At 47.3% G+C, this 15,146-nt stretch overlaps 1 protein-coding gene across 5 annotated transcripts in view; it reads left to right on the top strand.

Moving 5' to 3' along the window:
• The first annotated feature begins 297 nt into the window (after positions 1-297).
• The window catches only part of MYLK3 (myosin light chain kinase 3), a 49,442-nt gene continuing 34,593 nt past the window's right edge, over positions 298-15,146 (top strand). Inside the window, exons 1-2 of one of the 5 annotated variants that reach the window (XM_047709818.1) lie at positions 298-518; positions 13,932-14,919. In XM_047709818.1, the coding sequence (XP_047565774.1) occupies positions 14,443-14,919 (477 nt within the window). In that variant the 5' untranslated portion in view covers positions 298-518; positions 13,932-14,442. Of the gene's footprint in view, positions 519-9,065; positions 9,229-13,931; positions 14,920-15,146 lie in introns of those variants that run through there. The other 4 variants (XM_047709816.1, XM_047709820.1, XM_047709821.1 and 1 more) reach the window with 4 other exon arrangements.

Consider the following 15,146-nt stretch of genomic DNA (forward strand, 5'->3'; position numbering starts at 1 on the left):
CCATTTGTTCACCCTGCTCTGAGAGACATCATTGCCTGCACTGTGGGTTGCTCTGGGCTAATGATGGAGGAGTTAGCAGCATGGCCTGGAGTGGCTCTCGGTGGGCTGGAGCCAGCTGACACACGCCACTTAGGTTTCCAAGGAGCCAAGCTGTCCCCACTCACGCACGGCTGATGCACTTGTGGCTAAATGCGTTGTAGCTGGGGGCCTGGTGCCAAATTCAGGGCAGGAAATAGAACGCCACCTCCATCACCAGGGAAACAATGGCCTGCGTGCATGATTTAAGCCAGGGCCAACAAGAAAGCTCAAAGGGACAGTCGGCAGAGGAAGGGAGACCAGAGGGCGGCTTGCAAGGATTTTGTCTTGGGTTATAACCGTTGACAAGCCACTTCACTGCCCACATATTTAAGTTTATCTGAGTATGAGATGGAGGCAACAATATTTACACATCTCACTGGGGACTTAGGAAAACAATATTTCTGACAGACCACTTGGGATCCATGGATGGAAGGTGGTATGTAAGTGCAGATAATAAACTTCCTGTGTGTTTGTGCTTTTAGCAGGTGTATTAGAGGCATGTAGACCCTCCGGAAAACACCTGTAGAGTCTGATCGAAACCAACAAGTGACAATAAAAGCTAACAGTTTTAGATGCATGGATTTGTCTATGGTTTTGTGCAGGTTTGGGGAGCTGCATGTATAATTCAGACTTCAGAACCGTGTCCGAACTTATTGCTGTGATGAGTGTTTATGGGTCCTTCAATCCTTTTGAGAATGCTGTAGTTGGGGATTGTTCTCAAATGTTTGCTAACCTTTCTCTAAAAAAAACAAACAACAAACAAACCCCAAGTTACTTTCACTGTGTAGTTTCTGAGTTGCGCGTGGAATCTGGAACTTTTGTTTCCAAGTTGCAACGGGCCAAAAATCTGCTTCGAAAACAAAGTGCGAAGAGGACTTGTTGCTCTTCCCACCTGGGGTTTGCTGTTTCTGAGGAGTCCTTCTGAACCTGTTATACCTCCTGCGTTCTGTTCATTTAAGGCTAAGCAATTGATCTCAGACCTCCCTGGAAGGCTCTTAAATGTTGTTTTCTGTCAGGGAAGGACCCGAGGGAGTCTATGACTCTGTTCTTGGTTAATTAAACCCCTCTCTGGTACATATTGTCTCTCTAGTAATTCCTGTGGGTCCACGTAAAAGGTAACTATTATAGAAAAACAAACTTGTTTAATAACACAAATAATACACATTAAAAAATTTAGAATAATTACGTGAAAGCAATATGGAAAATAAAGATCACCTATAATTCTCTCATGCACAATTCACCATACTGGCACATAGGTAGATTTCAAACAAGCATGGGATTCTAATGTATGTACCTGCTGTTTTATGACCAGTTTGGGGGGTGAACTCTTCACCTAGTGGATCTGGGGAGAGCATCGTAAGTCCTTCGAGTCTCTGCAGCGGGGAGGGGTCCTGCTTCTCTTGCAGGCTAGAGGCTGTGCAGGGAATGAGGACCTTAGAGCTTTAGTCAGCCCTTGCTTTCAAAGACTTTCAAAGACTTATTCTCGCAGATGTCACTCCACTTCCTTAGCAGTCCCATGTTTTGGCAACAGCGTACACCCCAGAACTAGTAAACACTTGCTGATTTTAGCTTCTGTGTGGATGATGATCCTATGCCCTTCCAATCCATTTGCACCCTGCTGTCATGTGCATTAGTCTCCCCTCCCCCCCTTATTTTCCTGCTAGCCGAACTTGATTAAGGCATAACTTATATACAGTACAAAACACAAATCTTATAGCCTGTGGAATACAGCAGACGGGTATGCACACATGCACACTCCGGTGTGACTGACTACCACTCAGGATATAAAACATCTCCCAAATCCCCAAAGTGGCTTTGTGTCCTCTCTAAGTCGGTTCCCCATGCCTCAGTAATTATTGCATACATTCCTGATGTATGGAATATTACTTAAGTTAACTAACCAATTAATTAATTTTAACTAATTTAATCGTGTTATTTCCTACCTAAAAACATTCCAAAGGATTGTTGTTCCTATATTTTGCTGCTTTGGGTCTGAATGTCTCTGCCTCATTTTCTGTGTCCACTCTCTTTGGGGTCCTGCCTGCTGAATCATCTGGGCCTCCGTTGACACCTCCTGACCTGAGGCTAACTTGTGCACGGTCACCCCCACCTCCCAGGCTCCATCTGGAGCTCTGTTTCACTCTGAGTCCTCACGAGAACTGCCCTTTCTTTGGCCTCCCCAAATCTCACCCATTCACCAAGGCTCAACTCAAGTCCCATTTCCTCCATGAAATCTTCCCTCTTTGCCAAATTTTTCCCCCATGTTTTTGCCTCCCTCTTACACCTGAATTAGTTAACACCATGTGACTGAGTTTCCATAGAGAGCTGGGGCCACGGGAGCCTTGCCACTATGCTGTTCCTACTTATGGTCCCTGGTGAGCATTTCTGTCCTGCAGCAGACGGTTTCCCAAACCCTCCCTTCCGTTCACTCCCGTTCTCTTGCATCTTGAGACTGTCCCCAGTCTCTACTCTGCAACGCCAAATGCTGCTCTCTGCGTGCTATCTATCTCTCCCCTTCTTTCTTTTTTGCTCTTGGTACTTTGCTCCCCAGCTCAGCTAAATCCAGCCTTCCAGACCTCAGGTCACATCTTACCACTCGTTTGACACCGAAATGATTTGGTGTCAGATTTGACACCAAAAATCCCGAAACCAGTCTTTCCTCAGGGCTAGAGTGAGAGGGGAGAATTTGAGTGGATGAAGAAGGAATTCTTTTTATCAGATACAGGAAGGCTGAAAATACTGATAGAGCTTCCGATTTTGCCCCATTACACCCTACATCCTTTGAGTCAAGGAGTTGGTGACTTTCTCACTTTCTCTGTTGTTCTGAGGTGTTAACTTTGCTCCCGCACAGATTTGCTGAGTTCCCACAACACAACAAGAGCTCTGAGCTCACAAGCATTGGCACAATCAAGGGGTTTAAAAAAGATATTGCAGCTAATTGCTTAGCACAGGGTCTGCTTTTGGTAAGGCTCAGAAAAGTGAGCTATTATTAAAGGCCTGCAACCCCTTCTCTGATTCCTCCCAGTCAAGCCAGGTGAGTCAGGGCCCCAAACTGATGTGTGTGTGTGTGTGTGTGTGTGTGTGTGTGTGTGTGTGTGTGTCGTGGTGGGGAGGGGTCCAGAAACCCTGCCCTGCTGTGGACACAGGCCCGAGAGCTATAGAGCCAAGTCCAAGGTCCAAAGTGGCATAGACTCATAGTGAGAGCCTCAGTCTCTCCATGGGGAAGATGGGGGCTATAATCCGTCCGCCTCACATGAGTGTAAATGTGAGCACATGTCAAAGTATTTTGTAGGTGGTGACATCTTGCTGTGTGAGCTGGTAGAATGACCAGCAATACAACGTCTCGGTATGAAACTGGTTGGCCTGATTCCAAATTGCACATACAATTATGTTTCTGAATTGGCACTTGGCAAAGGCAGCCCCCCAGAGACAAAGCCGGGTTCTAGACAGAAGATGTTTTAGTTAGACTCCTTGCAGTTGTAAGCTGACTCCAAGGCTGGCTGCCTGCATTTATATACAGGGTCTGACACTGACTTTGGAAAGTGGCTCAAACCTCAGTTGTCTGTGAAATGGGGATAATAGTCCCTTCCTCTTATAATGTTGAGGGGCAAAAGATAATTTATATAAAGTTGTAGCATAGTGCCTGATACAAAGATGTGCTCATAAATATTAGTGCTTTTATTATTTCCTAATAAGTGTTGCCCAGTAAGTGCTGAATGAATGAAGGAACAAATGAATGGGTACTGGTCTGGATTTGGCTCCTGAGGGTGTTTTTTTTGTTCTTCTCTAGTGTTTTCAGGCTGGTCCCTTGTTTAGGCAGGGAACAATGTTGACAAGGGATGGGGGAAAGGAATTGACCAAATAGAAGGGTTTCAAGCCAGGGTAGGAATGTCGGCCACAGAAGATAGGGACATGTCGGGGACAAACCTACTGGGCACCTGAGAGCTTGCAGGGGACCCCTCAAGCCCAGGCCAGGCTCCACATAGCTGTCATTTCCCTCTCTGCTTCTTCAGAGAGGCCAGCTTGACTTTAGTTTTGTTCTTTTTTTTTTTTTTTTTTTTTTTTGGGGGGGGGAACATGCTCTAGAGTTTAATATCAATGAAATGATCAGCTTAGAATATCAACTTAAAGTAGTTTTGAATAGTGGTTAGGTAAATATCAGCCCACAAGAATTTTCCACAGGCCTTCCCAGATTTATTAGTCACGGCAGTAAATAGGAATGGCCTAAGGAAGTATAGTTTTACTATGGGTTACATTTTCTGTTTGTTCTTTTTTTTTCTTTATTTTTACTTTCCTACTACTAGTATTCTTTTTTTTAAAATATTTTTATTTTATTTTTTTAATTTAAATTTTATTTTATTTTATTTTTTATTTTTTTTTTTAAAGATTTTATTTATCTGACAGAGAGAGATCACAAGTGGGCAGACAGGCAAGCAGAGAGAGAGAGAGGAGGAAGCAGGCTCCCTGCAGAGCAGAGAGCCCGATGTGGGACTCGATCCCAGGCCCCTGAGATCATGACCTGAGCTGAAGGCAGAGGCTTAACCACTGAGCCACCCAGGTGCCCCTATTATTATTTTTTTAAACATATAATATATTTTTATCCCCAGGGGTACAGGTCTGTGAATCGCCAGGTTTACACATTTCATAGCACTCACCATAGCACATACCCTCCCCAATGTCCATAACCCCACCCCCCTCTCCCAACCCTCCTCCCCCCATCAACCCTCAGTTTGTTTTGTGAGATTAAGAGTCACTTATGGTTTGTCTCCCTCCCAATCCCATCTTGTTTCATTTACTCTTCTCCTACCCCTTAACCCCCCATGTTGCATCTTCTCTCCCTCATATCAGGGAGATCATATGATAGTTGTCTTTCTCCGATTGACTTATTTCACTAAGCATGATACCCTCTAGTTCCATCCATGTCATTGCAAATGGCAAGATTTCATTTCTTTTGATGGCTGCATAGTATTCCATTGTGTATATATACCACATCTTCTTTATCCATTCATCTGTTGATGGACATCTAGGTTCTTTCCATAGTTTGGCTATTGTAGACATTGCTGCTATAAACATTCAGGTGCATGTGCCCCTTCGAATCACTACGTTTGTATCTTTAGGATAAATACCCAGCAGTGCAATTGCTGGGTCATAGGGTAGTTCTATTTTCAACATTTTGAGGAACCTCCATGCTGTTTTCCAGAGTGGTTGCACCAACTTGCATTCCCACCAACAGTAGGAGGGTTCCCCTTTCTCCGCATCCTCGCCAGCATCTGTCATTTCCTGACTTGTTAATTTTAGCCATTCTGACTGGTGTGAGGTGATATCTCATGGTGGTTTTGATTTGTATTTCCCTGATGCCGAGTGATATGGAGCACTTTTTCATGTGTCTGTTGGCCATCTGGATGTCTTCTTTGCAGAAATGTCTGTTCATGTCCTCTGCCCATTTCTTGATTGGATTATTTGTTCTTTGGGTGTTGAGTTTGCTAAGTTCTTTATAGATTTTGGACACTAGCCCTCTATCTGATATGTCGTTTGCAAATATCTTCTCCCATTCTGTCAGTTGTCTTTTGGTTTTGTTAACTGTTTCCTTTGCCGTGCAAAAGCTTTTGATCTTGATAAAATCCCAATTTTATTTAATTTATCATTTTTGCCCTTGCTTCCCTTGCCTTTGGCGATGTTCCTAGGAAGATGTTGCTGCGGCTGACGTCGAAGAGGTTGCTGCCTGTGTTCTCCTCGAGGATTTTGATGGATTCCTTTCTCACATTGAGGTCCTTCATCCATTTTGAGTCTATTTTCATGTGTGGTGTAAGGAAATGATCCAATTTCATTTTTCTGCATGTGGCTGTCCAATTTTCCCAACACCATTTATTGAAGAGGCTGTCTTTGTTCCATTGGACATTCTTTCCTGCTTTGTTGAAGATGAGTTGACCATAGATTGAGGGTTTATTTCTGGGCTCTCTATTCTGTTCCATTGATCTATGTGTCTGTTTTTGTGCCAGTACCATGCTGTCTTGATGATGACAGCTTTGTAATAGAGCTTGAAGTCCGGAATTGTGATGCCACCAACTTTGGCTTTCTTTTTCAATATTCCTTTGGCTATTCGAGGTCTTTTCTGGTTCCATACAAATTTTAGGATTATTTGTTCCATTTCTTTGAAAAAAATGGATGGTATTTTGATAGGGATTGCATTAAATGTGTAGATTGCTTTAGGTAGCATAGACATTTTCACTATATTTATTCTTCCAATCCAGGAGCATGGAACATTTTTCCATTTCTTTGTGTCTTCCTCAATTTCTTTCATGAGTACTTTATAGTTTTCTGAGTATAGATTCTTAGTCTCTTTGGTTAGGTTTATTCCTAGGTATCTTATGGTTTTGGGTGCAATTGTAAATGGGATGGACTCCTTAATTTCTCTTTCTTCTGTCTTGTTGTTGGTGTAGAGAAATGCAACTGATTTCTGTGCATTGATTTTATATCCTGACACTTTACTGAATTCCTGTACAAGTTCTAGCAGTTTTGGAGTGGAGTCTTTTGGGTTTTCCACATATAGTATCATATCATCTGCGAAGAGTGATAGTTTGACTTCTTCTTTGCCGATATGGATGCCTTTAATTTCCTTTTGTTGTCTGATTGCTGAGGCTAGGACTTCTAGTACTATGTTGAATAGCAGTGGTGATAACGGACATCCCTGCCGTGTTCCTGACCTTAGCGGAAAAGCTTTCAGTTTTTCTCCATTGAGAATGATATTTGCGGTGGGTTTTTCATAGATGGCTTTGATAATATTGAGGTATGTGCCGTCTATCCCTACACTTTGAAGAGTTTTGATCAGGAAGGGATGCTGTACTTTGTCAAATGCTTTTTCAGCATCTATGGAGAGTATCATATGGTTCTTGTTCTTTCTTTTATTAATGTGTTGTATCACATTGATTGATTTGCGATGTTGAACCAACCTTGCAGCCCTGGAATAAATCCCACTTGGTCGTGGTGAATAAACCTTTTAATGTACTGTTGAATCCTATTGGCTAGTATTTTGGTGAGAATTTTTGCATCTGTGTTCATCAAGGATATTGGTCTGTAGTTCTCTTTTTTGATGGGATCCTTGTCTGGTTTTGGGATCAAGGTAATGCTGGCCTCATAAAATGAGTTTGGAAGTTTTCCTTCCATTTGACTTTAGTTTTGTTCTTAAGCGCAGTTCCTGGATTCATCTTGGTAGACTGATGGCTGTTGTTTTAGTATCTCTCTAGATAGCCAGGTGAGACAAGTTGTAGAAATTTTTCTATGAAAGAATAAGCATCCAATATGGTACCTGGGAGCCCGAGCCCCTTCACCCCCTCCTCATTTCCACAGAGTCAAGCCTGTGGGACAGAAGCTAATCTGACTACACACACGCATGACACACACACTCATACATGTACACACACATGCATGAACATACACATGCATACACACACACACACACACACACACACACCCTTCATAAACCCACAGAGTGGGGCAGGAGTTCCACAGCCACTCTGAGGGAGACAGTTTTTGCTATCCTGTCCTGTCTTTGCCACTGACTTACTGTGTGACCTTCAGAAAGTCCCTTCCCCTCTCTGCGCTTCAAATTCTCTGTCTTCAAACTGAGGGAGTTGACCTTTGTGGTCTCTGAGATCCCTCCCATCTCCAAAAGTGGCAGGATTGTGTGAGATATAACCACAGGGTTGGAATTCTGGCTCCATTGCTTTCTAGGTGGCCTTGGGTGAACCACTTAATTTCTAGATTAATCCCCTCTGTAAAATGGGAATGACAAATAGTAATCTACCCTATAAGGATGTAGTGAAGTTTAAGTAAGCTACTGCAGCTAAAAATGCTCAGCACAGGGTGCCTGGGTGGCTCAGTGGGTTAAGCCTCTGCCTTCGGCTCAAGTTATGATCTCAGGGTCCTGGAATTGAGTCCCGAGCTGGCTCTCTGCTCAGCAGAGAGCTGAGCTGAGCTGCCTGCCTCTCTGCCTACTTGTGATCTCTCTCTGTGTGTCAAATAAAGAAATAAAATCTTAAAAAAAAAAAATGCTCAGCACAGGGTCTGTCTGTGGTTACACTCAGAAGGGAAGTTAATAGTAAAAGCATTGTGTGACATTTGTCTGATTCCTGTGTGTGGGGGGGCAGGTAAGTGGGGGTCCCGAAGTGATGGGTATGTGTAAGCATCTGTGTGTGTGTGTGTGTGTGTGTGTGTGTGCGCGCGCGCGCGCGCGCGTGCCCCAGTGTGTGGAGGGCTCAGTCTTCCACGGGGCTCTAAGTGATGGGTATGTGCAAGCATCTGTGTGTGTCTGTGTATGCGTGTGTGTGCGCCAGGGTGTATGGAGGGCTCACCCTCCCACGTGGTGCTCTGGGAAGATCTGAACAGGGAGCCCCCCCGCTGGAGAAAGCCGAGCTGGAGCCCGCACCTCATCCGGCAGGAGCTGTAGGTCTTATCTTCTCCCTCACTGCAACATGCTGCAGTCTTGGGGCACAGTGTGTCTTTGTTGCTTCCTGAATAGTTCTACTTGCAGAGGCAACGGCTGGACCTTCCTGGCCTGGAGATGACCGACGAGGTTCCCAGCCGTGCAAGCAGCCCCAGTGAAGAAAAGCGGGCCGCCAGCCCATTCTGGCTGATCGGGGCTTTCCTCTATCCCAGAGGGCTGCCTGAAGGCAGTGATTCCCAGCTCATCTCCTGGGCTCTGATACCATGATTCTGGGTTTTGAAAGCAGGTCAGTTCTGCCCTAGGCCCCCTCCCTTTTTTCCTCCCTCCTTGGACCACACAGTGTTTGTTTCACAACTGGACACTTCACTAAGTGATGCAGGAAGTAGGCCCCTGGGAAGCAGATACCGCCTCGCAAACCAGATAACTGAGTGAAGCCTCTGGATGCCTCTGGGGCCTGGGGCAGGGTCAGAGATAAGCGGAAATGCCAGGCTTATCGCTGCTGCCTGAGTTCTGGAGAAATCTCCCTGGCTAGCCAGCCCACCTCATTCCCAGCACTCCGGGCTGCTGGGCATCTCCAGGCAGAGTAAACACTGAGTTGGCACCGTGGCCGCAGCCCCAGGATGGGGACTCTGTGCCCCACGCCGGTACTTCACAGTCCCGGCGCCAGAGGCCAGCAGCGGGCGTCAGATTACATCCAGATATTTGCGGTAAGCGCGGCTCCAGGCGGGTCTGCTTTGAAGTAGGAGCCCTCAGGGACAATTGTTAGGGTCATGGGACTAAGGGAGCCTTGGTGACAATTATCCCCCAGACGTAGGTCCTCTTGGACCAAGAACCGCAGTCAGCAGGAAGCTTTGGTTGATGGGTACAGCCTGGGGACGGTCAGTGTGGGCCTCCCCCAGATAACGCAGGGCGTAGTGGGCACACAAGGCCCGGCAGCTGCTAACCCCCAGCTTGTCTGCGTTGAACCCAGTGAGGCTTTCTGCAGCTCTGTTTCATCTCTGATTTCCTTTTCTGAATAAGCTCGGCTTCATGGAGGACAGGGTGGCACTTTGTGAGTGCACATCAGCTGATGGTGCCTGCAAGGGAGGTGGCCTGGGTGGGCCGGGCACCTGGGGGCTGATTTAGGCCTGGGGAGATGCCTCCTTTCCCGCCTGCCCCCACCCTGCAGTGAGGTGGCTCTACACACTGTTGTCCTGTTGGCTGATTAGCGGGGGATGGGTGCGGGCTAGTGAGTTTGATTGTCTCCTGTTTTCATGGACTTACCATGTGCCAGGCCCCGTGCTAGGTGTTTCACTTACATGGGGACCCAAACAGCCCTGTGGTTACTGCACCGTCATGTGCCGCCTTTCGAGATGAGGGAAGCTGCATTCAGAGAGGTTAAGGAAGTTCCATGTATGCAGCTGGCCCCTACAGCCGTTTCGTGGGAAGTAGAGAAGGCCCCTGGCCTCCATCTCTCAGAAAATGGTTATATCTGATTCTGTTAGAACAAGACCCGCACTGTGGCATGCTGCAACCTTGTTATAAATATTCACATCCCCTCGCATGCAGTACCCGGACCTCTGCAAAACCTGCTTCCCGTCCTGCTTCCCAGCGGCAAACACCGGCTGCCTTTCAGCTCTTTCTCCTGGCATTTGCCTCCGTTTGCCTCTGCGTTCCTCCTCATCAGTTTTGTACCAGATCTGTGTGCTTCCTATGAAGAGAAACGATTCAGCTTTGTCACTCTCCCCCCCTCCCTCTCCCATCCTTACAACATTACTGTTTTAACCTCGTGAAGTGTTGACCCCATTATGGCATCATAGTGTGAACAATATTCCGTGAATGCTATTTACTGAAAAATAAATCACTTTAGTGTCTCTTTCAAAAAGCGCTTACATTTTTTACATCTTTGCAAGTCTTAAAATGCTTCCTTCTGTCCTCTGACAAAGATGCAGTGTCTTTAAATCTCTAACCTAGAATTCTATGTCCTGCCTGTATTCCAGAGGCCAGTTGTTTTTAGGATGAGAAGTCTGATGTCATCCTGAGTCTAGTTCCTTGGTATGTGATTTTTTTTTTTCTTTCAGGTTTTGGGGAGCTTTGTAATCTTCTCTTTATCCCTGTGTTCTTTTTTTTTTTTTTTTTTTTAAAGATTTTCTTTATTTTTTTGTCAGAGAGAGCGAGGGAGAGCGAGCGAGCACAGGCAGACAGAGTGGCAGGCAGAGGCAGAGGGAGAAGCAGGCTCCCCGACGAGCAAGGAGCCCGATGCGGGACTCGATCCCAGGACGCTGGGATCATGACCTGAGCCGAAGGCAGCTGCTTAACCAACTGAGCCACCCAGGCGTCCCCTATCCCTGTGTTCTAAAACTGCATAATGACTGTACTATTTCTTTGATAAATTCCTTCCCTCTTTCATTTCCCCTTCTGAAACTCCAGCGAACTAAATGTGGGGTTGGGTCCATTGTCTATCACCTCTTCTCTCCCCAGTAGGCATCACCATCTTTTAATTCTCCTTTCTGGGATATTATCTTAACTTTGTTTTCTCATCTCCGTATTGGATTTAAAAATTTTAACCCACATACTTTTAACTTTCAAGACCTCTCTTTTATTCTATGCCTGTTCTTTCCCCATAACACCTTCTTTTTTAATGGGTGGGATAGCCTTTTGCACTTTCTGTGGCAACTAAGGACAGGCTTTTTGAAACTTTCTGCTGTTTCTTCTGCTTCTTGTTTTCTGGATTTTCTCCAGAGTTATGTTTCTGTTTTGGGAGACTCTCCTTTTCATCACGGGGGCTTTGTTTGACTACCTGGCGATCATTTCTTATCTGTGCATATTTCAGAATAAGGTACAAAAAAACTGGGTGAGAGGTTGAAACTTGTTGACTGGCTGGCTTGTTGAGGATGATCAGATGAGGGGATCCCAGGGATCGCCAATGCCAGCATATAGAACTGTTGTATTATGGACCATCGAATTTCTCCAGAAACAGACCTCTCTTCTCCAGGGAGAGCGGGGCCTCTCTTGGCTGTGCCTGTTCTGTGCAGAGGTGGAGAAGGGGGAGAGTCACTGCTTTGGAATGGACTCCTTAGCCTTGCATTTCTGCTCCCCTCTTAGTCCACCTGGGGCCTCAGGGTCCACAGTGCCTCTGGGGTTGTACGGGGAAAGCCGGCTGTCACCAGAAAGGCCAGAGTCTTGGGTTCGGTGCGGGCTGATCCCAGCCTATGGCAAACAGAGGTCAGTCCGTGTTTTTCTGGGAGTGCATCAGCTGTCCTGTCTTCACCCAAGAAAGATGAAGTGTCATTGGATTTGCTACTCTGTACCCATCCAGCAGGACTGCCTCTTCTCTGGTCTGTGTTCACTTGGCTTGAGGGGTGGAATGCCTCCTCTCTTCTCCTCTCCTCTGGGCAGGCACCATTGCCTCCAAAAGAATTGCCCATGGTTCTTGCTGTGTCCTGTACATCAGGGAGAGTTGGAGAGAAGCCATGCCTCAGCCCTCACAGAACTCATTTCTCCTCTAAGCAGAGAAATGTAAGGGATTCAAAGCTGGTCCTCCTGGCTGCTCCTTTCCATCAAAGAAGCCTCAAGGATTTCACCTGTTGGCATATTTCGAACTTTTCCTCAGAAGGTCCCAGGGCTTACTTCTGGGAATTGTCAAGGTGTTCTGCCCTGTACTTTTTTGTTCTGGGAAACCTTAGCTGCAGTCTCCCCCTTCCACAAGTCTCCCGACACTCAGTCCAGCCTCCTGTTCAGCCAGGGCCCCCCTTAGCTCATTCTTTCCATCCGGTTGTATTGAATACCCCGCACTTGCCGGGCATAGAACAGTGGCGAATGCAGCAGGCACATTTCTACAACACCAGCTGACTTGCAACCCCTTGTTGATTCAGGGAGACCTGGGACAAATCCTTTTGTAATTTAAATAATTAGCTTTCACTATAGATGTGTGTCTGGGATATTTGTTTTTCTTTGGGTTCAGCTGGACTTTCAAGATCTGTGTCCAGACTTTGTTAAGCCCAGGCTTGACTGGATGTAGGCTGCTCAGAAGGTCCCCGCAGCAGCTGCCTGTGGTTCACGCTGGTGGAAACTCCCTTCTGGAAGCTGGTCTGTCTCTTTCAATTACCCCTACCTGCTGTAGGGCAGATGTTGAGCTGGTGTTAGACCCAGAGGTTTCTCTGGGCCGTCGCTTCCCAAAGAGTGATCCAGGGACCCCTAGTCCCACAGAGCGGTATGAGGAGGTAGGTGCAGGGGAAGGAGGGATTCCCTGGTCAGGCGCTGGTTTCTTTCTTTTGCAGATGAGTCCATGAAGGGGCATTGTGAATCCCCTAGAGGAGCTGGAGCACAGCGTTCCCCAAATTTCTTTTTCCAAGGAGAGTTTATTTATGTATTTGTTTTAAATCACATTGTTCTAAGAGACCAGGGTTCTTTTGAGCGTGCTCCAGGCCATTCTGCCACTGACACCCAGGACTGTGCCCCAGAAATGGGTCTGGATTTCTACATGGACGGCTGAGGGCAGCTATCCCGGCAATGCGACGGGTAGTGAGGGGTGGGTGGTCAAGCTGGCACCCCGTGCTTGTGAGTCCCCTGTAGCTTAAAATAGCAAAATGACCTAAGGGTGTTTTCAGATGTCAGATTTCCAGGTCAAAGTTTATTCTCATGATTGCTTTTATTCAGAAGGAGGAAACTCAGCAGGTCACTAAAGACACCTCCCTGCCCCCACACCACGGGGCCAGCATTGACAAAGCTGTGTTAGCCTCAGGAGGCCTTGTGCTCGGGTGACCTTGGATGAATTCCCTCTCCCTTAACTTTCTCTGTAGGAGGACCTGGAAAAAAATGGTGTCAGTCAATTGCTCCCCAGCAGCCTAGGGACTCTGTGGTGACTCCTGGTGCCCCACCTCAGTGTCAGCCTGAGCATCTCCTTTGTTTGCTTTATTTATCGATGCTTCTGTAACAGTTCCATTTGAACCAAGGGTTTTGAAGCTAAAACATTTGGAAACTACAGGAAACACAGGCCCCCTTGCCCTCTAGGCTGCTACTATGTCTGTTTAAGCATAGAGAGATTGGGTGCCCCACACCTGCATGTGTGGTCAGTGCTGGAGGAGCAGCGTAGGGGTGGGGTGGGGTGGGGGGTAGCAGGAGACCCCTGGCAGCTATGCTCCAGAGAGATCTGTGCGGAACATGACCTGAGGGATGGCACCTGGCGAGCAGCCTAAGCCATTTTCCCTCACTTCTATTTTTAGGTACAAGCAACTAGTGACTGAGGGCCCCTTGTGGGGAGGGACCTGAAGGTACACCCCACAGGCAGCCGAAACACTTATTTGGGGCACCTTCAAAGTTGGGACACCAGAAATTTGATTTTAATTTGCAGAAGCATCAAAACTTTTATCATGGCAAAAATCAGAATGGCCTCACATTTATTTTTGTTTTTTTTTCTTTGTGAATTCAGTGTTTGGGGCAGGCGGGATACCTACCGCGTGCGCCACAGAGCTTTGGACCACTAAAGGTCTTACCCTGCCCTGGGATCCCTGAGGCCCCTTGTAAAGTCCAGCGTTCTGGTTCATTACCTAAAGGACCCCCTTTCTTCTAACCTTTCATTTCAACAATCCAAACCCCTGCCTGCCTTGGGCAGATTCTTAAAATATTTGCCCATCAGCACCCTCTCAGAGAGGAATGTCAAATGCTGCCCTGATGTCAAAAGGGCCCCAAGGAGAAGCGTCTTGCCAGACCCAGCCTGTCACTCATGGCCACGGCAGAGCGGGAGATAAGCAAAGGCGAAGGCTCAGAGAGAGACTGGTTCCCTGGGCTCCCTGAACCACCCAGAGGATCTGTGCGGGTTGGCGCTGCAGGGCGAGACGGTTAGCTGTCAAGAACAATGAACTGCCAGGTACCACTGCCCAAGTAAAAGCCAGGAGTCTGAGGCTCTTCTGATTCCTCGCCCTTGTCAACCCTGCATCAGGATGTCCGGAGCCTCCAAGGAGGGCCTGGAGACCCGAGGGCTGCCGGTGTCAGGCAAGGCCTGCTTAACCACCATGGACAAAAAGCTTAATGTGCTAAATGAGAAGGTGGACAAACTCTTGCATTTCCAAGAAGATGTCACGGAGAAACTGCAGTGTGTGTACCAGGGAATGGGCCACCTGGAGCAAGGCCTACACCGGCTGGAGACCTCTCAGATTCTGGGCCCGGGGGGGGCTGACCATACTCCTCCCGTTGACTCACAGGCTGGGTGGCCGGAGGTCCTGGAGCTGGTGAGGGCTGTGCGGCAGGAGGCTGCCCAGCATGGTGCCAGGCTTGAAGCCCTGTTCAGGATGGTAGTGGCTGTGGACAAGGCCATAGCTTTGGTGGGGGCCGTGTTCCAGAACTCGAAGGTGGTGGATTTCATCATGCAAGGGAGTGTCCCCTGGAGGAAAGGAAGCCTGGCTGATGGCCCTTTGGAGGTTGGTTCCTGCTTCCTTACCCCTGTACCCTTCTGGCTGAAAGGGAGACCCAGTGGTCCTGGTGGGGACACTAGCCAGACGGCTAGGCTTAGAAGCACTAGGAGCTGTTGTTCCCTTCCTATGCCATCTGCATGACCTGTTGATGGGGAAGAGGAGAGACTGAACCTTAATGGTCACAGGTAGATTTCCAGACAGGTCCCTGACAGGCCGCTCTTCCCAGGGAAAGG

This window comes from Lutra lutra, chromosome 17 (genome assembly GCF_902655055.1).
Source record: "Lutra lutra chromosome 17, mLutLut1.2, whole genome shotgun sequence".
NCBI lineage: Eukaryota > Metazoa > Chordata > Mammalia > Carnivora > Mustelidae > Lutra > Lutra lutra.